This window comes from Melospiza melodia, chromosome 5 (genome assembly GCF_035770615.1).
Source record: "Melospiza melodia melodia isolate bMelMel2 chromosome 5, bMelMel2.pri, whole genome shotgun sequence".
In the NCBI taxonomy this organism is placed as follows: domain Eukaryota; kingdom Metazoa; phylum Chordata; class Aves; order Passeriformes; family Passerellidae; genus Melospiza; species Melospiza melodia.
This window is the reverse complement of record NC_086198.1, coordinates 75,891,711-75,917,923: the sequence shown is the minus strand read 5'-3', so window position 1 is coordinate 75,917,923 and position 26,213 is coordinate 75,891,711. Positions and strand designations below refer to the sequence as shown.

General features: G+C 36.7%; 1 protein-coding gene across 6 annotated transcripts in view; it reads left to right on the top strand.

Moving 5' to 3' along the window:
- The window catches only part of RGS12 (regulator of G protein signaling 12), an 85,660-nt gene extending 60,456 nt beyond the window's left edge, over positions 1-25,204 (top strand). For 2 of the 6 annotated variants that reach the window (XM_063157462.1, XM_063157461.1), the window contains exons 8-16: positions 1,251-1,327; positions 3,055-3,255; positions 4,061-4,134; positions 6,305-6,431; positions 7,376-7,472; positions 8,961-9,025; positions 9,550-9,703; positions 12,297-12,908; positions 24,562-25,197. In XM_063157462.1, coding sequence (XP_063013532.1) covers positions 1,251-1,327; positions 3,055-3,255; positions 4,061-4,134; positions 6,305-6,431; positions 7,376-7,472; positions 8,961-9,025; positions 9,550-9,703; positions 12,297-12,908; positions 24,562-24,923 — 1,769 coding nt within the window. In that variant the 3' untranslated portion in view covers positions 24,924-25,197. Of the gene's footprint in view, positions 1-1,250; positions 1,328-3,054; positions 3,256-4,060; positions 4,135-6,304; positions 6,432-7,375; positions 7,473-8,960; positions 9,026-9,549; positions 9,704-10,786; positions 12,909-24,561 lie in introns of those variants that run through there. The other 4 variants (XM_063157458.1, XM_063157457.1, XM_063157459.1 and 1 more) reach the window with 4 other exon arrangements.
- Positions 25,205-26,213: the final 1,009 nt, after the last annotated feature.

Sequence of the window (26,213 nt, the reverse complement as noted above, 5' to 3'; positions counted from 1 at the left end):
TGAGTATCACATTCTGCTTTGTTTCAAAGTTGTTTCAGCAATAGATATGACTAATCTCACCATGATTAGTTGCTATCTAAGTGCGTTCTTGGGAGTGACAGAGGAAAGGAGCTGTCAAGTCAGAAGGCCAGAGTGTGGCTAGTATTGCTGCAGTTTTGCGGAAGATGTACAAGTAAACAGATAAAAATATGACAATATTTAAATTTGTTTTTACTGACTTCCACAAGACTTTTTTTTTTAACGTTTTGGAACATTGTGCCTTTCTGTGTGCTGGTAATTGCCTTTTCAAGCAGAGAGCTGCTATTTTTACAGAAAGATAATTTCAAATCTTTACAGAAAAGTCCAGGATCAGTACAGCAAATAGTGCTGTAGTTACAGCTATTTAAAAATTCCTCCATCTGTGTTATCCTACTTTTCTTTCTTTTATCAGTAACACACAGGTATGTTCACTTTTGAACAGTCACCATCTGTTTTCACCTTCCCTGACTAAAATGAGAAAGGAGACTCAGAGGTGTGAAAGCCCTTGTAACCTGCTGTTTTGTTACTTAATTGTGTTTGAGAGTTTAAGGAAGAGTTCCCTTATGAAAACACCTGTTCATGGCCTCTAGAGGAGATGAAAGTTTTGCAGTAAATTATGCTGTTGAATTAAAAATGATGAAAAAATTCCAGCAAAGCCCCAAGTTTGGTCCGTATTTGATAATGCAGTTTTTGCTTCTGATAAATTCCCAGACCCACAAGATACCTTTGTTCATATGGATAATTTGGGTGTTCTTAGTATGTTCATATGTGAAAAGACATCAGTGGCATTTGCCGTGATCATGGACATTTCCTTCTGAAAGTGACTAGTAATTGTCTTAGATTTTAGTGTTCTAATACCATACTTGCACTTTTAAAAGTATTTATCTGCCTTGAGAGTATCTGAAGAGGTAGAATAATTATTTTGAGATGAAATATTGAAATCATGTTACATCTAATTAACAAAACTAATATTATTTTAAAAATATTTTCCCCTTTTTTTGATGTAAAACAAATGGCTTTATTCAGGGGTTACATAACCAAGAAGCACTTGACCAAAAGTTACTTTGGTTTCCATGCTTCTGTGCACAGTATGAAGATTTGATGGTTTCTTTCCTTTTAATGAAAAAAGAAAAATTTGTGACCCAACAAGCTGATATTTGAAATAGTTGTCTGTATTAGCATAAATAATGAAATCAGCCTCTTTACTGATTGCTGTTTTTTTGCACAAACAGATTCTTTTCAGTCCAATGGATTGTCCTACAGACGGGAATCTCAAGGCTCCATGTCATCCACTGCAAGTCTCGACCTGGTAATGGCTGCCTCTTGCTCATGGGCTACTGGGGGAGCAGATGAAACAGTGAAATACTGATTTTCTAAGTGGTGTGATGTAGCTTGTTTGATGTAATGCCTTGGGAAAGGGGTTTCAAGTGATGCAGCTGCAGCACAAGATGTAATATCAGGCAATTTCAGAGTGTTAGAAATGCAAGAGAGGTTGTGTTCATATATTATTTCTTATGCTGTCCTTGGATATGCTTTGCATCTTGTCTGTCTTAAGATCAGACACCAGTGAACTACAGAATAAAGTTTCCCTTTTAAAGACTGTAGCTCTTTAAAGCTAGTTTGTTCTACCTGCAAGGATGAGAATCTGTTTTAAACAACCACAAGTTAAAGCTTTTCCTCTTCTTGGCCTCTGCAGTAAGGGGGATGCAAGTTGCATTAGGTTGATTTTTGTTGTGCCAGTGTCCGTCTTGCTTCTTCTCTGTTTTCTTTAAAGCTGTGTGTTTTTGTCATTATGACTTAATTTGGTCCTAAAATCCTGAGAGGTTTGTTGTGGACACTTTGTCATGCTAAGAAATTAACAAGTGAAGACACTGTGATTTCTAACCATCAAGTTTTGCCTTCACAGTGTAAAACTAATGAGGTGCAAATTTAAAACAGTATTAATAAAACATAGATGTAATACTTTATTTATCTATGTTGATATGGAGGAAGACTCTAAAAAAAGGAAATTTTAGGTTTTTTGTGCTGTTGGTGTCTCTCTGATAGAATAGATTCTGTGTAATTAACCATCAACTAATAACTGTGTAAATTTATCTATGCTAAAAATATTGATCAGGGAAACAAGCATGGTGAAGTCATGTTTATTTCTGTTGCAAAAAAGTCTTGTAATAAAAAATAGAAAATGCAAAGGCTCCCTAAAGCAACAACCCCTCATTTCTTTCCCACTCCCACATGATTTCTATCAGAAAGTTACTGTGATTTGAATGAGAAGCACCATGTTAAAGAAGAGAGAAAAAGCATGATGAGTACCCTAAAAGGCTGTCAAACCCAGTATTTTTTAGTGTCCTTTTAAGTTATAAGTGAGCTTTTTGTTAAATTTTCAAAGATACTTTTGATATTTAGTGGTAGTGTTGCTATTCTGCTGTTACTCTAGAATAAAGGTTAGTGCCTAGTCCGTAGCATTGTAGTTCTAATTCGCTTTAATAAAAACAATTAATGGTCATGAAGCAAATAATTTTAAAATTTTAATTTCTCTGTGGTGTATTTGTGCATAGAATTTGTATTATGTTGAAAGAAGAGGAAATTTTGTGAGGAAAGATTGAGCAACCTGATGTTTAAAGGCATTCTTCTTCACTTAAATGTTGATTCATAGGGTGCCAATGGTAATTTTTACATCAGCAGGACATTATTGAGCACAGACATTTAACTATTTGGATGCTTAATGAGATTTAATTTACTTTTATAATTTTTACTTAGGAGTTCTTTAGTAAGTCTTATAACTGTTTTACACACTTGCTGTGTAAAACTTCACCTGTTCTTGAAATAAATTCAGATTTGTGATTTAGATTTATGATCTTTATCTAAATTTTTTCCCCCGAGATTTAAATGTACCTAATATTTGTGGTATTTGGAAGGATTTCTAGCGCAAGGTAGAAACTATGGTTGTTGGCTTGGTTTGATCTGGGTGGGCTCCAATAGTTTATATAGTCCTCATTTTCCCATTGGTCACTGACCTTTTTTTTTTTTCCTTTCAAGTCTGAAACCTCAAGATTGCCTGCATTTGTGCCAGATAAAGACAAATCCCCCAAGTACTGCTGCGTAAACCTTCCGGATGGCTCATCCAGCAAAATGGCTGTGAAGTCAGGGTTCTCCATCAAGGAGGTGCTCGCTGGGGTCTGTGAGAAACATGGCATCAACATAGCTGCAGTGGACCTGTTCCTCGTTGGAGGTGATAAGGTACTGCATATTCCTGGGCTTTTTTGGAGGTGTTTTCCTCCCCATTTTACAGATAAGGAATTCTGTTCTCTCCATACTGACACACATGTCCTGGTTCTGCCCATAGCGTTACATTGGCAGTGCTGGTTAATTGAAGGAGAATTGAATTATCCATGAAGAAAGCAAATGTCTGGTAGTAGATGCTACTGCATTAAAGCCCTAAAACATAGTGACATTCAGTTGCTCAAAGAGGAATGAGATGCATTAATGGTAGAAATGAGGTACAGGTTTTAATATTGAGGAAAATTTCCAAGACAGCAGTCTGTGGGGATGATGCAGTGTGTGTGAGATGGCTCTTAGTCAACAGAAATGTTCTCCAATTCAAAGGGAAGTTGTGGACATGAAGTATTTATTCTCTTAAATTCATGCTTTTGATCCATCTAGATGATTGCAATGACAAAAATCAATGAATGTTCATAGTTATGGGCTTTTAAAGCTTTTAAGGACTGTTAGCTGGCTGTATTTCCTAATGCATTATTCTGTGTTATTTATATAAGTTGAAGAATCTAGGTTTATTTTAACAACCAAGTTCCTGAACACCTGCTGACTCCAGTGGAAATTGAATTTTGGTCATTGTTTCACACCTAGCCAAAAGAAAACATGCTTTAATCATGTTCCATATTGTAAAGGAGCAGTCACTGAAATGAGTGCAGCCTATATTAATAATATTCCGAGTTACCTTAAAAAAATTTAACACAGCTGCTCTTTTATACATAGTTTAGAATTAATTTGCTCTCTGTTCTTTTATCCCTGACATGTTCTGCAGCCCCTGGTGTTGCACCAGGACAGCAGCATCCTGGAGTCTCGGGACCTGCGCTTGGAAAAACGCACTTTATTTAGGTAAGAGTGAAAAATAAAGCCTTCCTCTGGCCTTTCCCTCCCTGCTTCCCAGTTTGCTTTTTGTAAGTGCAATAAAGGAGATATTGCCAGTTCCCTGTGCAGTGAAAGAGGAGGCTGTGCAGCTGCAGGAGGGGGCTTCCTGGATTGCTCTTAGGATACAAGTGAGATTTTGATGCCAGTGTTCCAGTTTAGGGACATTTAAATATTATTGTGATATTTATTGTCAAAATGCTCAAGCTGAGGCGGCTCTGAAAGCATTGGACAGATCTGTGGGTCCAGAGGGACCTTCCACATCAGAAAGACATGTTTAGTAGGTTGGAATAGCACAAGAAAGATGTAGAAATTGAACTGTAAGTCTCCTAGCCTTAAACTAAATGGATGTATTTATTGATGACCTGTTCCCATTCAGTTTTATCCGTATATATTTGCCCACCTGGAAAATTACAGTAAGACTAATTGTATAAATAAAAATCCTCTGATGAACCCTGAATCTTAAAGTCAATGTTAAATTATGAGTATGGATATAATATAATGCAGTACATTATACATTTAGTTTTATGTAATATATTTGGTAGCATGTGTTTTTTTCAAAATAACATTTGTAATTTTTTCCAAAATGAATCCAAACTAATGCTATGAAAACTCCTGAAATAATTATTTCAGGAAAAAGTATTGAAGCAAAATGTACTACATTACTGACCTGGACTTTTGAAGTGAATGAAGTTTATTTTGTGAGGCATTCCTTATTTTGGCTCTATATTACTTTTCCTTAGGAAGCTAGGCTAGTTTCTATTTAAAGGTACTTCAGGTTAATAAATACTGCATGGCATATTCAATTTTTAGATTGAGATTGAGCAGTCTTTTATTAGGTGTGAGCTTGTTGAGTCTCCAAGTTAAAAAGGAACTTGAAGTAGGCAGTACCATATGTTATTTGTGTGTTAATTAAAATGTAGAAATGTTCTGCATTATTCCATTCTCTGAGTAGATACTATGTAAGGAAATATAGTCAAATATTTGGAACATTTTCAGACAAAGGAGAAATACTATGTGGGTATACTTAGTTACCTCAGTGTTTGCCACTTTTGTATCAATTACCAGCTAATGATTAAAATTGAAAATTTCAATTTAGTAACTGTTGAATTCAAAGAAAATATAAAAGACAAAGTTTCAGTTATTCTGACTTCTTGTGAAAGAGAAAAGTCAACATGACTTAACATCTTGTGTTTAATTTTTGTGAGATAATAATATCTGATGATGATGTACATTTCTTCTGATTGTTTTGTTAGTAATAAGCTCGTCCTTGATTTCATACTATAGTACCATTGCAATTAAATGAGGTTTATGGAGGATTCAGGGCATAGATGAAGAGCATTTAAAAAAAAAAAAAAAAGCCAAAACCAAATCAAAGCTGGGCACAGTTCTGTGCAGGGACATAGATGCTAATGAAAGTTGTTTGGGTTGAATTTTGTAAAAAAAAAATTGTATTTAATTATTCTTTTACTGTTTTAATAATGCAAAATTGTAAAATATGCTCTGAAAAGAACTGTCTTTAGCCTGTAAATTCTAAGTTAATTACTTTTACACCTTTGGTGTATAAGTTTCTCTTATACTGATATTTCATCGTATGGTGGCACCAACCCAAAGAAGTAGCACTGGAATTCCACAGTGTTAGTCTGCTTAAAAATTAAAATATTTGTCCAAATCCATCTCATGTAATTGCATAACAAGTTGTGAGTCTGTCTTGTGGAACTGAGAAGAAATATTTTTCTTGCATCCAAATCTATAGTTGAGGCACGGAGTCACTTGGGAAGGACTCCTGGACCAAACTGGTCAGATAAATCTGCCTGTAAATATGGAAGTGCTGTGGAATGCTTTTTCTTGGTCTGAAATAGACTGCCTCAGGCCTTCACTCAGTTCTGGCAAGCAAAACAGTAGAATTTTTATTTGTGTTAAATAGAAGTAATAATAAATTAAATATAATAATAAAGAAATAAAAATAAAATAATAGATTCGTTGTTGCTTCAGTTAACATACATTCATGCTACTGCAGTTCCAGCTAGCTACTGGCTGTAAATTGTTACAACTATGTGGTAGATTTGATTTGAGATATTTCTGTTCACTTTATTTACTGGAGTATTTCACACTTGATGTTGCAATTGCTGTGTTGCAGGCTGGATCTTGTTCCTATCAACCGGTCAGTTGGTCTGAAGGCAAAACCCACCAAACCAGTAACAGAAGTCTTAAGGCCTGTTGTTGCAAAATATGGTTTAAATCTTAATGAACTTGTGGCAAGACTAGTAAGTATTCTTTGATGTAATTCAAGCAGCGATATTTTCTGTCTGCAGAAGATCATATGATAGTCCCTGGAATGATTCCTCTCCTGAGAATTAGGCATTTAAATATCTACAGCTACATTTTGAGATAAAATGCATTGTAATTATAACCATTATGCTTAGTAGTAGTTACCTCAAATATTTAGTCTACATCTGTTTTATATTCTCTTCATAATAAACCCAACATCCAAAATAAGCAAGCCTGAACTTTGCTTCTTCCAGAGCTCAACTCTCATTATTAGCCAGGGAAAGTTGGTTGGATTAAAGCTTTTGTTCCGTTGTCCTGGGAATCATGAAAGTTGCCACAAATCCCCTTGCAGAAATATTTTGTTAAAGCAGACTGATTCAACTTCTCTACTACTGAACTCTTGGCTGGCATGTTCTCCTTTCTTTTGTGCTGGAATACCTAGGAATGTAAAGTTAATTTTGTGGTATTTCTAGTATGTAAGCTGTCTTGGCTGAACCAGTCCAAGTTTTTAAGATAACTGAAAAGCATGTTGGAATAAAGATAACTTCATTTAATGAAATTACAAAACTAATGAAATAATACAATCAGTTCAGAATAAAAAATAATCTGAAGTGTTCTCTGAAAAACATGACTTGCTGAGCATACACACACTAATGGTGCTAAGAGTACTTGAGCACACTCACAAATTGGATGATTTTTTTTTCTCCATGTATCATTTTCCCAAATTCCATTCTTCTCACAGAATAGGGTTACTCTCACTGAAATCAAGGTAGTTTTACACCACTGGAATAAACGTTTTTATAACGGTAGAAGGATAGATTGAAGCTACTCTGAAGCATAAAAATGCCTTGCTTGTTTTCTTTCAAAAATGTCAGACTGCATAAATTTGTTCTGAAAACAGCTTTTTCTCTATTACATACAAACTGTGATCCGACTTTAGAGTGGTGAGCAGGAGCCCCTTGATCTTGGTGTCCCTATATCTAATCTGGATGGCCAGCGGGTTGTTCTAGATGAAAAAGAACCATCAAAGGGTAGAGGTAAGTTTGTAGAAAAGCTTTTGTTTGTGGTTCCAAATCAGTTTTACAAACCCTGACTATGGTTAGTTTTTCCTGTTGCTGTGAAGGTGAGGTAAATGTGAATAAATTTGTATCTATCACATATAGCATATATTCTTTTTAACTAAAAAGCAGTGCAGTTTCTGAAGATTGAAGATTAATGTAATCTGTGATAGCAGGTACTTTTACTGTTGCTGTAAGAAATTTTGCAGTAGTAATGTTTGAATTGTTTGTTTGCACTGAGCCACAGATGCACCCACAAACTTAGGAACATAGCACCCAGTAATAATAATGAGAATCAGGTGCCAAATATCTTCGGTGCATTTGGCAATTATTCAGCAAGGAGCATTCTGTGTAAGGAAAACAGATGCAGTTTGTACAGCAGCTGCATATGCTGCTATCATAATATCCTTCTCAAAATGAGAAAGTATCAGAGCCTACTTCTCCAGTTTTAAGTGATGATTTTTGAAAATAACACCAAAAAGGATAAAAACTCATGACCCTAGGCAACATAATCGGAAAAATAAAAATTTATCAGCTAAACAGTTGACAATCTCTTGGCACAATTAACACTCTAGATTAATGTAAGCACCCTTATGAGTAAAGGTTTGGTTTCATTAGCAGACCTTTTTAGAGATGTCAAACACTTATTTTCAAAAACCAAATTAGATATGGTTAAATTAAATAGACTTAGAGCAGAGATCCTCTTCAAGGAAGAGCTGGGATTATAAAGATGGAGGTATATATTGAGGAGAATCAGATTTGTCATTTTCCTAACCAACAGAACCAATTGTTATTTTGAAAAACAGTTTCGATCTAAATACTTTCACACATAATTAGGTTAAGGATTACAAGTCAAGCCTAAATCCAGTGTGCTGCCAGCATCTGTAAAAGCCTAAATCATAGAGGATCATTCTGGCAGTGATTCTGTGGCAATGTACCAGTGAAAGGGGGCAATGATTCTGTGTTACTAAATTTGCTGTAGGCAGATTTAATTTGATGGAAGCTTTTGATTACTTAGACAATGGTAAGGAGCATACAGCAGAAATACAAAATAATTGATGTGTGAAACAGGATGGAAAAGATTTAACATGGCCTTTCAATGGTCCTTTCTGCTGATTTTCTTTTTCATTTTTAAATTAGATTGTTGAGAATTGTGAACTGAATGATCAGATTTTACGATTATTTGTTCTAAATCAACTGAAAATTTAGTGTGTAAATGAAACTTCAGCATCCTTTAACTTTAAAAATAGTGGCAGTGTGAGGAAAATCTGAAGATGAGAGGCATATTCTGGTGGGGTTTTACTGAAAGATATCAGGGTTATCAACTGTGCTCACTATTTTCTGAGTACTGATTAGAGTGATTTTAAAGCAAAAATCTGTTGTGTCCATCCTTGTCCCTTAAATCTTGCTTCTTTTAAATTGGTAGTTACAGAAGGTGACTACCTTATTTATGTTCAATGTTTACAGAGAAACAAAGAGGCGTGTTAGTAAAACAGACTGCAACTGTATCTTCAAGAAGTCAAGGATCTACTGTAAGTCTTCTGCAACGATTTTTCTCCATTAGATCATCTTCTGTTTCCTTCTAGAATTCTGTATCAAAGGCTGCATTCACACATGATTTTGAATCGGCCAAATTCTGTAACTAGATTGAATATAGCTGTTATCTGTCTGATAGTTTTCCACTGTCAACAGCATTTATTTGTGAAGAACTTTGTTTTCATGATGAATCAGTTAACTCTTTCACTGTTTTGTGTTTGTTGTTTTGTGTCTCATTGGCTTATCTGTGTTTAAAAAAAAATTGAGCTACTCTGTAGTTCAAAGGCCATTTCTGTCACGTGAATTCTTCAGAGTAAACAATATTATATTTATTTCTACATTTTTTTGGGAACTGCTATGGCAAATGTTCTTTGCCATAATCAAGACTAAACTAAAGCATTTATTGTGATGTTAGAGAAATGTGTTTCCAAAATAACTTTCCTCATTCCTTTAGGCCATATTATGTATACAATGATAGAGCCTGAATGTAAGTAGTACCTTAACTTTCCTTCTAATGCAGGGAGAGGGAAGAACTCTAGGAAAGTCTAATTCTATCAAAATGAAAGGCGAAAATGGAAAAAATGCTAGGGAAGTCCGGCTGTCAAAGAGAGAAGACTCTATTGCAAAGATTGGGAAAAAAAAAAGTCACAAAATAAATTTGGATGAAGCAGAGGGTATGTGAACTTTATAGCTTACATATTAACATAAGTAGTCTTAGAAAAAATTTGTGTCTGTGTAGATACCACGTGTTTAATACTGTGTTGTGAAAATCATAGTCATGACCATTATATTTTTGTTTGGTGTGTTTGAATTGTCAAGTTTTTATAAGTTGAAAATTTAAAAATACCTGAACACTGATGTAGGTGTCCAGTGGGATTTTCAAAAGTGAGGGGTACCTAATTCCTGTAAAATAAAAGGGGATTAGTTACTCCACTGCAGTTGAACATCCCATTTGATACTCTCTGTAAGCTGTGTAGAAGCTTGGCTTTCTGTTCACCTCTATATAAGTGTTTGACAGGCACTGCACAGTAGTGTAGACCCAAATGTACTCAGGTAAGAATTTTTGTAAGTTTTCTGCTGAACTCTGTAACAGCCAGAGCAGGGCAGTCAGGTTGTGGAGGAGATGTGATGGGCAACAGAAAAACTTGCATTCAGCAAAAGTTGTTTAGAAGTAGAAATAAGCAAAGAGGTTATTGGTAATCTTGCATTTCCTGAGTCCTATTTTTACCTTTTTTACATCCTAATAGTTCTGGTGATATCATTGGAAAAAAAACTCATGAGAGAATTTGCTTTCTTATAGAAAGATATCCATGGGCAAAAGAGAAATAACAATTATGTAGCACTAGAAATTTTGGCATAACACCCTGTGCCCTAGGACGTGAACTGAAGTGATGACCTGTCTGTCAGCCCTACACGCTCCTCCCTATTTTCCCATGAAGAAAAACAAACCTCAAAGGACCATATTTGACCCACAGATTAAAATTTACTGCTGAAGTTACCCCGTATGCATATCCAAAACCTGGTTATGCACATTTATGCAGCAAATGAATGTTTACCTTTGAATGTTCATCTGTGAATAAATATCCACTGACTAGAACTGAAAAAAAAATGCTATGGCTAAAACTTCTACTGCAAAATATATGGTTTTTTCATATAAGTGTTATTACAATATATTAGTGCATTTTAAATTATTTTCTGTTTCTTACTCTTTTGTTAACTTGTTTTGCACATTTTAATACTTTCATTTTTTTTCCTAGGACTGAGTAAAACATTAACATAATTTGAAAACTTCAGAATTCGAGGCTTTCACATTTTATTTTGAGTTTTGTGATATTTGTCAAAGTTTGAAAAATGCATACCAAATGTTGTAGACTGTTTTTTAATGCAAAAACAAACAACTGTTCTATGAACTTTGAAATTTCAGAAACATTTTTGTATGACACATCTTAGAAATGTTGCATGTTTTAATATGCCTACCGCCATTTTGCAAAACTTTGGCAATAAGAAGCATTTTGAAGCTTCCATCTTGGCTACATTCAGATTTTACAGCATTTGAAAAAGCATGTTAAAAAGTCATTTTTATGAATACATTGCAAAGCCTGCCACGTATGAGTAGAGGATTTAGGAATAAGGTCATACAAGTGCAAGTGTACGACTTCATATTATGCTAAGTTAAAATGATACTAATGTTCTGTTGCTTTATTCCTTAATGGCTTTTGCTTCAAACAGTATTTATAAGCTGGATTGGAACTGTTAATTTTATTTAATTTGTTGGAGATGGCCTTTTAAAGCATATTTTAATATTCTGTAGTTAAAGTGCTTTCTTCTTGAAAAATTAGGACATGCAGAGACCCTATATTAAGAATTACATATTTTTATATGTCTATGTTTTGTACCAAAGAGTTTGTTTATTGTTGCAATGCTTCTTTTTTGAGGAGTGGTATAATTCTTGGCTTACAGTTGATAAGTTTCTTGTTGCCAAGTTTTGAAACTTTTTAGAACAGTGTTGATCTATTATGAGTATTATTTATAGAAACATATTAAACCATTGGATATCATTAGGGACATGATCAGAAAATCACTTCTAATTGTGTTAAAGCCTCTTTAAAAAGCTGCCCCATCGCTTTTGGTAATGGCTCCTTGGATGGTTACTGACTATCTGTAAGCTACTGATTCATTGCAGCTCCAAATAAAATGGGGTTACTTAAATCATCATCTGATCATACCCTGTGATGATAACATCCTGGTTTAAAACTATGCCATGAATTGAATTGAAACTGTGATAAAATATAATTACTCTGAGAGAAAGTCAATATAACGAGGAAGTTTGCAACATTCTGAATCTTTGAATGTTCAAATGGCATGCTATTTTTGAGTTAAGATGGGTAAAACCCATCCAGAATATAAAAATGTGCACCCATTGTCTGTAAGACTAGAGCCTTGTTTTGTATAAAGAATTAAAAAATCCTGCATGTGTGTACAGATTTATTAACTGCGTAAAATTGAAGACGTGTTCAAGGCTCAGTGAATTGCAGCTGTTCTAAACTGCAAAACTCTTACAATAGCAATGCTGATGGTCTTAATTATAGTGATGCTAGTGAACATTGCTGCAATTGAAAAAGTTCCTAATTAACATGGGATCTTATTTCAAGGCAGCATTGAAAGAATTGAAGATCTTCATGGAAAATAAATGTGCTGAAAATGTACGTTTTAATAGCATTGCACTTTCTGACAAAAACTTGTCAATTTTGGGTTTTTCCCCAATAGAATTTTTTGAACTCATATCCAAAGCACAAAGTAACAGAGCAGATGACCAACGTGGACTGCTAAGGAAAGAAGACCTTATTCTTCCTGACTTTCTTCGTTTACCACCCACTGGACCAGAACCATCCTCATCTACACCCGCAGGTTCTAAAGGCAAGCGAGTTTCAAAAAGCGATGGCAGTGATGGATGTACATCACCCAGTGGAAAACAGGAGTCCCTGCAAAACTCTAATGAAAATTCAGTAAAGAAAGTGGGTTACTCAGAAAACAAACATAAGTCTGCTTTGGCAGCGCTCCACAGCCAGAAGACTTTCAGTGTCCCTTTCAGCCCTCCGTTGTCTCCGATTCCGCACGCCCAGGAGAGCAACGCCGCAGTGTGGAAAAGGCAGTCCAGAGAGCTGCAGGCTGAAGGCATTCAGATGGTAGATGATGAGAATGTGGCAGACTTGACTCTTGTGGCTGAAGGAGATATTAGCAGCCCTAACAGCACTTTGCTACCACCGCCACCACCAACGCCACTGTCAGACATCAGTAAACTCACGGAAGCCAACTATCCGCCCCCAACTCCTTTTGCAGGTAATCAGGAAAAATCTGGATTTCAAAGATCCAATTCAGGTATTTCTAGATTTTAATAGTTTTTCCTTTTGTGTAAAACTACTTTTCCTTGGCACTGTTAATCAGTATTTGGCACCCATTAAAGCAGCAAAGAAAATTCTCTCTGCACCTTAATTTTTATTTTTTTTTTTAACCAAAAAAAGTAGGAAAAAAGATTTTAATTGCCTTAGTCTGTTCTAACTGTTATACTTCTGGTTGCCTTTAACAATGTACTTTTGTTTGGATTTGGCATGTAACCATAAGTGGCCACATGCAGACAAACCTTTGAAATACATCCACATGCTGTAATTATCTCATTCACCCTCAGAGTACAAAACAGGATATCAGCATTTTGAGCTCCATAGCACTGTTGTGTTCCAGATTTTCTGATCCATTTCTCATAATGAGATGCATGATTAGGATTTGGAAGTTTAAGTACTTTAACAAAACCCCTAATTATTGAAAATTGCAGTATTGTTTATGATTAAAATTTTAAATGGATAAGCCTCAACTTAGGATATATTTCACTAATAAATTTGATATTTGTGACAAAAATAAAAATGTTATTTTTTTTAACCCATACTTTGCTACACAGAGAAATAGATTGCATCTATCACACCTTCTCCCAGAATATTCACATATCAAGTAGCTTTCTAATAGACAATTTTAAAGAAAATATATAACTTTTTTAGGAAGTAAGTTTCATGGTCTAGCAATATCACAGAGCAATATTAGCCCAAGGCTGAAGTATGGAATTTCTTTATAAACATGGACTCTACTAATAATTGCTGTTACCAGAAACAGGATTTTGAAGACAATGGGTGTCATGACATTGACATTTACAGTCATTGTACTGTGCATTTTAATGTAAAATATAAGAAGAGGTATCTATGTGCTACATTTATTTTTGATGTTTCACAAACATATGGTGCCATATTTGTATGATCACATTTCTTTGTGATGTGGGAATATACATTTTAATTATTTATCTTTTTACACAGAGTATTTGATACTGTTCTTTATCTGTATGGTTGATGACTTGTAAATACTTCTTTGGTTGTTGGATGCTTATAAATGGCAATGCAAATTATTTCATCCTCTTGGCATTTTAAAAGCCAATTCCTTTATTAGTAGTATCTGAGAAATGTTCTATTAGCGCTACCACTTAATTTCTGAAACTGAGTATTAGACGGACTTGTAACCAGTGCCTATGAATAACAGAACCACAAAATGTACTTCAGACATGTTGATGTATATATGCATAGGTTTGTGTTGGTGTCTTTCTGATAATATGTCAAGTGTACAACATAGGTATCAATTTGCATATTTTTCAGTGAGAACTGTTTAAAAAAAACCATTTGCACTTAAAAAAAACTTCATGAATTTACAATATTTTAATGCATGCCGTAAGTTCCTGTGTAACCACTGAGCTGTAGCTTTCCCTTTTCCCACTTTCTACTTTTTACTTTGTAGAAATCTTTGTGTAGTTTTCACATGTATTTTGTATCCTTGTTCTCTCAGGAGTAATAAATTCTAGCTCTAGTTACGCAAACTGGTTTTAAGCTTTCATTTTATTCATTATTTTAAAAATTCTTTCAGTCCCGGATTAAGAATTCTGATTGAAATTACCTTCTTATGACAAACAGATAAATAGACATGAACAAGCAATTACCATGAGACAAAGCTGACAAACATTAGATTTATTAACAATTTAGACATCCAAGGGCAAATGCTGTCTTGAGATGCTGATGGGTCACATGTGAAATCCATAGCATTGGCATGTGCTCCAGGAGGCAGATAAGACAGGAGATTTCTTTGGAATTAGTCATAACAGGAACTCCTGAAAGGAGAATTTCTTCTGTCTTTGGGTTCTTGGGCTAAACTTTATATTCATTACTTTCCTTCTTTATTTTAAACTAAAGCAACTCTTCCCTGGTCTTTAAGAAGTGAGCTGGAGATCTCAGCTCGTTTGATGTGGAATAACCAAAGTAACCACCTCTTTATTTGATAGACTTGGGTAAGAAATGAGGGGTTGGTTGGGTGCTGGAGACCACACTACTCTTTTCACTCTTTGAGATGGGTCCTACATAACAGCACTGTGAAGCCTAATTAAAAAAGAATAATTCTGCAGAGAGGCGTGTCGTGCTGTTAACTAGGTCTCATTGTGTTCTGGGGAATGAAAATCCAGTTTTTCCAAAAGTCACTGTGTTCTCACATATTTGTGGGCCTCCAAGAAAAAAAATAAAGCAGTTGAAAGTCCTGTGCAGTTCCCCTTCTAAAACGATTCAGACTTTTTCACAACAAATAAGTAATACCATTCATATTTAATTTATTTTTTTAAATGAATTTTAATTAGCATGTATTTCAACTAGTGTTCTATACTTTCAGTGGTGATTGCACCTTATTATTTTGTCATAGTCACCCATGAGTAAGTAATCTAACTAATTTTGCAAAACTGAAAATCTAAATTTCTTTTCGCTTTCTGACAAACCAGATTTTTTTTAGATATAACAAAAATTTAAAAAAAAAATATAAAAAACCTTCCTTTTTTGCTACAATCTTATTGCATATATTAGCTGCATTCTACACTCCTCACACACTACTATTTAATGGGAACTGTATTCTATAAAAGAACGGTGATTTTATGGAAAAAATGTGGGGTGAATCAAAACTTCTCTATTTTCATGACTGGAGTTTGCATGGAAAGGCTGTTTGATGATGTACATAATTATAATAAAGACTTCTGGAAACTCTCTCCAGTCAAGAATTGAAATCTCAAAGGACTAAATCATTAATAATTGTTGCTTTTTTAAGTGCTTTAATGGTTGTTCATTCATAACCCCCATCAATGGAAATTGCATTTCTGATTGGTTTATTCAATTAAAATGTTGGGATATAAAGACAAATAATGACTTCATAATTTGCAGAGGTCTCTGGTCTTGGTTCCAAATAGGCCTAAAGACAAATGATGTGTGTGCTTACCCTGCACATTTTGGGCTTATAAATGCTGGGAAAAGGACTGGGAGGAGTGAAGGGTCCCTCATGTTCTGCAGGGGGCAATTTGCTGGTGTAGCAAAGCCAGGCCAATGTCCATCCCTCTAATGGCTAACACTTGGGGTTTTTTCACTTGATGATCTAGAAAGGAAAATATGAACAATGGAAGTCAGCCAAAAAAAGTTTGCATCACTCAGAGCTATTGAGAACACATTTTCAAGCTCAGTTCTTAACTTTCTGAAATAATTGAAATGTTTTTATAATGTATTAATACTTAGCTATGAAGTAAATAGCAAATAAATTAGCAACACAAGAATCATTACTCTTTCTAGTTGCGTTACTCATCAAGAGAAAATGTCTTTATTTTGAATAATCCTGCTAGTTCTGGCAAATTTCCCACTTTAAAAACCAGAGGTTGCTGGAATCTGAAGACATTCTTTCATGTTTCTGCATATAATGGTGGTCCCATCTGTGGAAGAAATAATTACTGTGAGGTGTGATTGGCTTGAAGTGATGCATTCATTTTTGCAAGTGTCAAAACGCTGATTGAATCCCCTTGGCTTTTATTTTGTTTTATTTTTCTTTTTTTAATTGCCTGGTATAGTCTGGGTACTTTGAACATTGCCCAGTTTTTCCCAAGAGGCTGGACACGTGTGTTACCCATGGGGAAAGGCAGCCTCCCAAACCTGTAGGCTCCTCAAGAGCTGTGTTAAGCCACAGGCCTTGCACTGAATTGTTTATTTGCAATATTCCACAGGTCAGAGTTGTTCATGATGGCTTTTGCCTCTACTACAAAGTAGGTGGGCATTTTGTCATGATAGCAACTGGGCTGTTTCACTAAATACCATTTCAACCTAGATAGGACAGTTTGCAGCAATCCAGACTGAAGTGCACAGACTGGAGGTTTGAGTCCATCAAATTGTTCTTCTTTCTCTTAAAAAAAGACACCCGTTCTTTTAGGGGCATTTTTTTTTCAGCTAGAATGAGAATTATTCTCAAAACGACACTAGAGTTACAGTCAGTGGAATTGTCTGCCAAGTATGAAGGTCTTTTTTTTTTTAAGGAGATGTATAGACTGGATCCAGCACTGCAACTGAAAAGTTTATTCAAAACTATCTTTTAGCAAGCCTATGGTGCCATTGGTTAAGATAGAAAGCCAGCTAGGGGAAATAAAAGCATGGCAAACTCTCTGTAAATATTGCATAGTGGAATGTCTATGGAAGTTAAAGAATTAATTTAGTTTAAAGTTATATAGCTTTTTTTTAAAAGAAACTGCTGTTTTTCTGAAATAGATTTGTATCCTCGAAATAAACTTGCTTACTTTCCTTTTGGAAAGAAATCTTTCAAAAATGGAATAGTTAGTACCAGTGCTAGGATGTTTTTGTTGTGAAAGATAAATGATGCAGAAATAAAATGCAGAATAGTCTCTCAGAGTCTGGTATAGGCTATGATTCCAAAAGCCCCCCAAAAAATCCCCAGCTGATCTTTTTTTATTATTCACAAAAAGGATGCAGTACCCCACAGCTGAAGAATAGAGATCAGATAATTAGAGCAGAGATCAGTGGTATTTCTGTGACTTTTGCTTTTTTTGGCTACTAAATGTTTCAATTCTAATGGTAATGAATTCCAAGTGGAAAAAAGTTTGTGGTAGTTGAGATTAAGAGGTCATTAAAAGAAATCACATTTCTATCTTCAAAATTTGAAAAGAAACTTTTTTCTGTAATAAATGATTCGATACTTATGTAACTAATATTTTATATAATCTCTTAATTCATGTGGCATATTTTAGAGACAGTCCAGTGGTGTTCCCTATGTAAATCAGGATAACCACATGAATGAAAACATAAATAAAAAATCAAGAAGAGGGGGTGATTATGATATAAAAGATGTAAGAATAATTTAAATCATTATTTTTAACAAGGGCTGTTTTCATGTGGTAACTTATATCCTTTACTGGTTCTGTGTAAATTTATAGAAGATAATTGGATTCTGGATCAATATAAAGAAGTACCCATGAGAATCCAGAAATACTAAGGCTGGGATGTGTTAATCCTCTTTTAATCAGAGCATGATTCAATGAGAGAATTACATGTAGTACATGACTGTGATCCACAACAAACTGAGGAGAAGGGGAGTTTAGAGTAGACAAATGGGAAGCAAGGAAGACCTTGGGGGATGATTATTTGAAATGTAAACTTATTTTGATCAAGCAACAGGATAAACATTTTAGAAAGAATTGCAAATTTTATCACCGACTGGATGAAATGTTAGAAAAATGGCAGCTGCCCTTTGAACCAAATGCATGTGGGCCAAACCCAGATCTATTCAACCCATGGCAGCATTTGGATGATGAAATGAACTTTGCTGAATTATTGGTGAAATGTACCCAGTAGCCCAGTGAAAACACATTTTAGACATTCATAATTGAAAAATAACCTAATGAATGGCAGATTAAATTAAAATGGATTCAAGTAATTCAATCCACTATCTCCCAACATAGGACTCTGCAATAATTAAACCGCTGTTACCGACCACTGATGGAAAACCAAAACAATAAATGCTGGAAGATCACACTGAGGGCTGAGTATGTGCAGGCTGCTGCAGAGTTGTTTTATCATATCTACTGCTTGGAAAGTAGTCAAAAATGTTTCAGGTTTAGCAGTGGAGAAATGGAAAGTTTGAGCAAACTGGACAGTGTTATTGAGGGCACACATGTCTGCCTGGATCAAAATTCAGAACTTTTAAATTTATTTGTGGAGTGCTCCTGGATTTTAAATGACATTGTGTGCAGTTCCCTTCAGCTGCTGTTGTAGCTGTGCACATGAAGGGTCCCTGCCTTCAGCAAACACAGAGTCCAGTGCTCCCTCTTTTGCATCTGTATGCCACTGGTGAGCTCCCTCTTCCATGTGATATTTCAAATTTGTCCTTCTGAATAATGGTTGGTGCTTTGTTCTTCTTGTGAATGCTTTGGAGATGAGTGCAATGAAAGAATTTCCATCTGCCCATCTCTAAACTTAATGCTGCAAATGTACTCACAAAATTCCCAGGAAAAAAGTAAATGAACTGGTAATGTAGAGTATTGCTGCTTTGTAGCACAACCCATTTCCTGGCTCGATGCCTTCATTTTACTGAGTCAGATTTCAAGGCACTGAGCATATGCTGCAGTTGCTGTTTCATCATGCAAGTGAAATTCAGCATATAAAGTCAAATTTCCTTTGAAAAGATTTAGCATAAACTGTATGTAGGAATCTTTTATTAAGTCTGCTTTCTCCTTGGTGCTGTATCAATTACGAGATAAAAAGAAGGAAACTGCCAAAGAAAATTTACCCTCTGGTATTCTAAAACTTTGATGTAAAGTATCCTTTTCCCTTCAGAAGCATAAATCACTGTACAAACTTAAAAAAAAAAAAGATTCCTGCAGTAGTAACAGTATGTCAGCCAGTGTGGAAGTCATTCATCCACTACTTAAAAGAATCCATGTGTGGGAGGGCTAATATGCAGAAGTAGCATTTCCTAACAGTTTAGGACAGAAAGGGATAGGTGTCTGTCTGAGAGTGAGACTGACAGATTATGTCCATGTTAAGGAGAAGTTATTTATATTTATGTATTTCCAGGACCCTGAAATAGAAGTGACCACCAAAGGGCTCCTTTTCTCAGTCCCCTGTAAGAAAATGCTCTCTCAGGCGGTGTGGCACCACCTTGGGGCAGGCTCCATGGAGTCAGAGGCTGGAGCAGTGTCTGCCCAGGCTCCCGTGTCGCAGCACACCCCGAGCTGCCTGGGAGACTGATTGCATCTGGGGATGGAACAAGCCTGTAAATCTCCAGTCCCAGGAGCTGCCCCTGAAAACTTCAGGCTTCTTTTCACAAGTTATATTCTAAGTTTTATGAAATACTTCAAACAGATTTTTATCTGCTCTAAGTCGGGTACAAAATCATTAATCTGGAGCTCATTTCCTTTAACTGAGATCAGATCCTCTCTGGCATTAGAAGTCAAATGCCTGGGATCAATGGTATGAAAAGCAGGATATTCTTGTTATCTTTCAGTAGAACTTACAGCCATCTAAATAGTTAATGATTTTCACAAGAACAGTAGGATTTTAGCAAAGGTAGAATGATGAGTGAAACATTCAATTTACATGAAAGAGATTTTATTGAAAATCGTAACTAAAATTTAGCACATTGAAGATAAATGCATTTATTGATTATGGTATAGAAACAATATAATTGCAAGGTGTTGTGAGCAGGCCTTTAAATCATCAAGAATCTGCATTAGACTTAGAGTTATATGATCCTCTCATCTACATTTGACTGTTAATGCTGCTCCTGAAATTTCCAGGTTTTTTGTGGAATTCCCTGTGTGGAATTTGGCCACATGCTCCCTTATTCCTAAACTACCTGGAAGACAGTGTCTTGTGATCTTTTGCTTAGATCTTAAAGTTGGAGGATTGTTTAATACAGAAGAAGATTTCCCTTTGTCTTTATAAATATAGTTCTCCATAATGACAATATTAAATTTAGAGTGCTTGAGAATAATACACAAAATCCAAATATCACAAAAAGAGAAATATTGGTAACAGAAACCAGGAGATCAGCCAAAACAGTGCCTGATTGTAGTCACCTTTGGAAAAATGCAGGTGGGTGCAGTTAAGCCTTCTAAGCAGTCATTTGGCTGTGAGTCTGTAACACAGCAGATCTCTGGTTTAAAGACAAAGGATGACCTGCATCTTCCCATCTTTAAACCAGCTGGAACATATCAACAAGATCAGATGCACAAGAAAATTTCTCAAGAGCTGTGTGGAATGCTTAGCAAGGGAGGAGATTACCAATAGGGATGAAACAGGCTGGAAATTCACCTGTGTGGCTGCTGCCCTAAGCCGTGTCTTCCTTTCTCTACTGAAGTTAGGTAGGACATCTGAGAGATTAGATTTGGGAATGTAATAACATTCCTGACATGCTCCATACATGGCAAAGCATCTGCAGAGTGTTCCATGGAGGTATTCATCACTTCAGTCAAGAATATGTGAAGTTTTCCCTGTGAAGGCCCTCTGCGCCTTAGATGGTGCCCTGCACAGCTGAGTGTCTTCAGGCATTTGTTACTCAGAAAACATGAGAAGGAGACCAGTGTAAGAGTGTTACAAACTGCATGGAAACCTCATTATAAAGCTCCACTAAGTACATGCAAGTCTTGAGTCTACTTAAAAACTTGTGCTATACATTTATGCACAAGCTGGTTTGGCAAATCTCGCCTACTATTTGTGTTAAATAGCCTTGCTCCATAAAAGATTTTTCTTAAAAAAGTGAGGAAAAAAATTACATTGAAATATTTTTTCTGTGTAGTGCTACTCTTGAAATCATCTTCCTATTTGGTGAAGATGAGCTAAGATATTTTCTACCCTGACAGGAAAAGTGAAATCATCTTCACAGTGTCCTCCCTTAGTAATTCCACATTCTTTTGAACTGGTATTTTAGACAAGATGTTCTGTATTACTGCCCTGCCTCTAGTAGTAATTTATTTGATGCTGCAGAGAGATTGCTCCTAAAAAGGACATTAATGGAAAAACATGTCTATAATGTGGATATGTTCTTGTTCAGATGAGCTTATGTCTTGTGAAGCCTGGGAACAAACATTGACCTTATTTCTGCTGTGTTCCTATTGGGCAGCTTGCACACCCAGTTGCTTCGTGTGCTGACTCAGTGACACCATAATTCCAAGACTTAATGGCATTTCTTATATTTAACTGTAGAAGGGCTTAGCACCCAAATAAATTCAGCAATACTTGCACCTTCCATAGTGTTCCTCAACAAGAGTTTCCAGCTCTTTCATCTCTTGTGCCCTGTTAATGCAGGCTGTGTCTTTTGACTGTGGAAAGTGTTTCAACGTAGTCCAAGTCAACAGATATGAGACCTTCCGCCTCAATCAAAGATGTTCCTTTGCATGACATTTCATAGGAGGATGTGTTCTGAGTGCTAGGACAGCTGGGTGACTCATGCTCTGTCAATGCCATGTATTTGTGGGAATTTGTCATTAGTAGGCATTTCAGCAATTTGTAGCTCTTCTAAAGCAACTTGAAAGGAGAGTCACAGGTCTTCCTCAGAGGGTGTAGAATAGTAGATTAAAGAGATCAAGAGAACAATTCAGTACACTCATGTTAAGATAAACGTTCCAGAACAGAATAATAGCATTTTGCAGCCCAGCCAGGCAAGCAGCAGTTAAAATTAAGGCAACATTTAGTTTCAGTAGGGAGATTTAAACACAAAGTCTAATACAGTCCCATTAAATGTTAGCTGCAATTTAGTAGGCTGAAGTCATGCTGGGCTAGCAGGGCTGGGAGCTTTCTGCCTCTCTGCTCAGCTGATTTGTTTGGAGTTTGCTCTAATTCCTCTGAAAACACAGCAAGCATTACTGATGCAAAATACTCACATTACTCATGTGGGCTTCACTACAGCTAAAACACTAAGCGTTGCACTACTGAGGATTTTAACTTATTTTTCTTAAATAGAAAGCTTTAAGCCTCAAGAAGACCCTGGAGTGATTTGATTGAAAGTGTGTGAAAGTGCTTTTTTGGTCTTTTTCATTTGCATTTCCTCCATTCTCCATATCAAAAAGTTCTTGATTACGCTGATTATACATGGAAATTTCTTTTCCTTGCATAAAACTGTACCAATCACTTCATGGAATAAACACAAATAAAATATTTGAAAGACAGCTATGGGATTTAACCACACCAGTCTCATGGGATTTGTGTGGCTAAACATGCTGGTCAGGCACTTGCATGTACTGTGGCACAAAATTTGAGAATGCTTTGGGTAAAGAATGTCAGATAAGATGGTATATTTTAAAAGATGGATAGGAAGATATATGGAAAAAGGGAATTAAATATGAAATTGAAGTCCCTACTTAGACCTGCTTTTGTGCCTTGAAAGTTTCTCTCTTTTTTTTTAATCTTGGCTCTCAGTTGGATCTAATGAAAGCAGTTCTCTGTATCTGAAAATGTTGTCCCTCTTTATATCATTATGGGGGGAGCCTCAGTTCCAGAAACCATGTTGCTAACTGTGGTGTGAATCCTGAAATCAGCTCCTTCATCCTTCCCTTCTTGCTGCTGTTGACACAGGCAAATCAGCTTCTGTACATTTGCTTTCAGAAGCTCCTTGTACTTTGCAGGGTCACACCTAACACAAAACTGGCTTTTGGGAGCTCGAGGGTTTGAACTACAGCTGTCTTGGGATAGTGATGACTTTGTGTGAATAGGCCTGAATCTTGGCGCCTGTGATTTTAGATGTAACTCAGGTGTTCCTTGAGTGTTTAAAGCCCTCAGACCTCAGAGGGTTGTGCAGCCCTTCAGAAGGACCTCAATAGGCTGGAGAGGTGGGCAGAGAGGAACCTTCTGAAGTTCAGCAAGGGCAAATGCAGGGTGCTGCTCCTGGGCAGGAACAAGCCCATGGAGCAGCCCAGGCTGGGGCTGACCTGCTGGGGGGCAGCTCTGCAGAGAAGGGCCTGGGGGGCCTGGTGGACACAAGGTGTCCATGGGCCAGCAGTGTGTCCTTGTGCCTGAGAGGGCCAGTGGGGTCCTGGGGTGGGTTAGGAGGAGCAGTGGTGCCAGCAGGTCTGGGGAGATCCTGCCCCTCTGCTCAGCCCTGGTGGGACACATCTGGAGTGCTGTGTCCAGTTCTGGGCTCCTCAGGACAAGGAACTCCTAGAGCAGGTCCAGCAAAGTACCACTAAGTTGGTCAAGGGTCTGGAGGATCTCTTTTAGGAGGAAAGAATTGGGGAGCTGAGCCTGGTCAGCTTTGAGAAGAAACAACTGAACTGAGAGGAGACCTCAGGAATGTTTATAAATATCTGCAGGGAGGGTGGAAGAGGATGGAGTCAGGCTCTGCTCAATGGTGCTGAGCCACAGAACACAAGGAAATGGGCAGAAATTGATGCACAGGAAGTTCCACCTGAATAAGGAAGAACATCTTCACTGTTCTGAGCACTGGAACTGACTGCACAGAGAGGGTGTGGGGTCTCCCTCACTGGAGATATTCCAGAACCATCTGGACAGAATCCTGGGCCATGTGCTCTGGGATGATCCTGCTTTAGCAGGCAGGTGGCACCAGATGCCCCACTGGATTCCTTCCAACTTGAACCAACATGTGATTCTGTGAAGTTGTTTCTTTTATTCTTGTCCTGTGGCTCATAACTGCTCTGTTGCAGTTCAGGACAGTGACCTGCAACTTCAAATAATCCCTTACTAGTCTGCTAGAGAATTAAGCCCTAGCCAAGTAAAAATACTATCTCAGCAGGGTCTTGAAGACCAGTTCAACTGAAGGAACATCTCCCATTCTGCCCCAGTGGAAGGTCCTTCTTCTCCTCCACCCTTGGGTTTGCTGCTGTAAGAATTTTTTTGTTCTAGAGATGTACAAAATTATACTAATTAGTTATTTTTAATGGAGTATTTTCAAGAACTCTGAAAAATGCTACATTAAGACAGATACATATTAGTATTTCACATTTATCTTTGAGATCCAGTGTTTAGTTAAATTTCCATCAGTAAGTCTCTTTGGTGGATGACTATCCCAGCTGACTACCTTTGGGGCCTCAGAAAAGGCTGCAATATTGAAAACTGCTAAAACCAGAAGATACATAATTCTCTTGTTCTGTGTTGTTTTTTTTTTTTGTTTTTAATTCTTCTGTTAGGTGCAAACAGAAAGAAAAATGATTCACAAGGGACTTCAGGAAACTCCTATGAGCAGACCTCTCACAAAGCCAAGGCCAGCAGAAGCTTTAATCCTCCTGGTGTGAGAGGGAACCCTGGAATGGAGCTCCCTGTGAACAGGATAATTGATGTGGATGGGGTCAAGCTGGAGGACTCTGGAACACGTTCCTGTGATGATTCTGAAGGGAACCTCAGCTTTGAAGGTTACATCTCTGAACTGAGATCTTGCCAAGGGAGGATGAGGACTGGAGTTTACCGGACGTCAGACCTTCCCTCTCTGATAACTGTAAAGAGTGAGAAGAATAAGGCCACTGAGAATCAGTACAAAGCTACTTTTGTTTAAATCTCTGCTTTTAATTAAATTTTCTGGTATTTTGCTTGGCATCAGCAACAATGGAGATATGTATTAGAGACATGTTTCTGCAAGATGTAAGTGGTTTTCAATATCTACTTGCCTTCAAAGAGCTGGCTAGAGACCATCACTTCTGATATGAGTTGCAAGTCCTAGAATGAAAAAATAGTATTCCAATGAAAGTATTGAGCTATTTGGTTTTGCTTTTTTTCCACTTCTGTATTATTTTCCCTGGGATGATTCCATTGAACAGTGCAATTAAAATAATTATTTTGAACCCTACCCTTCTTGTCTTTATTCAAGGCAAACTTACTTTAAATTCCCCGATCCAAACATTTTATTTAAGATAATTTCAGTTTAATCTTCTAATGGTATTCCCTGTGTTTTAGCAGATTTTTGAAATGTAAGTAAAATCAGTTACTGCTGTAAAAAAGATTTGGATATTTTCTTAATGTCTTCCTGTCTGTCTCATAACATTTGGGAAGAGGTCCAAGTGGAATTCAGTCTTGTCTAATGCATTGTCTGGTTGTATGCAATAAGACATTGTTATACAAGCAGCAAGAAGCAAACAACAACAAACCAACAAAACCCACAACAACAAAAAACCCTACCCCATCCAACAACAACAAAAAAAACCCCAAAATAAACCAAAATAGTGAATTTCCTGTGCTGGGAATAGTAGCTGCTTTCATAGCCAACACTGGTGATGTTTCCATACCAGAGATATTTATCTAATTACACAGTGGTGTGATGCTCATTGGGTCCCTCCTCACCGCTGGTCTCAGTGCCTTTTTACTTTGGAGAAAGGCAATTTGGTTATTGCCCTTTCAATAAGGGTTCAGTGCCTCTCCCTCTTGTCTATTTTCATTTCAGTTACTCTTCTAGACTTAGGTGGAGTTCTGAAAAGGAAAAGATATTCAAGACTGCTGAACATGTTGGTTTTGCCACCTGCTCCTTTTCCTGTGTTACCAATTCTTCAGGAGAGGTTATAAGCCTGGACATGCAAAAGAGTGCACGAAGAATTGAGAGTGTTGGAAATCTGCTCATCATACTGAGGGATATAGAGAGGCTTCTGGGGGGTCACTGGTTTGAAATGATTGTGAGAATTAAAAAGTCATGCTGCATCTCTCCTGGACTGCAGATCCACACAGGTTTAAAGCATCAAGGTAAATATCGATTAATTCCTCTTTCTCTGCTCCTAAAGCATACCAAAAATAACCAATATTCTGAGTAGCTGAGTGTAGGGGGATACAGTATGGATAAATGAAGGTGGTATAGAAA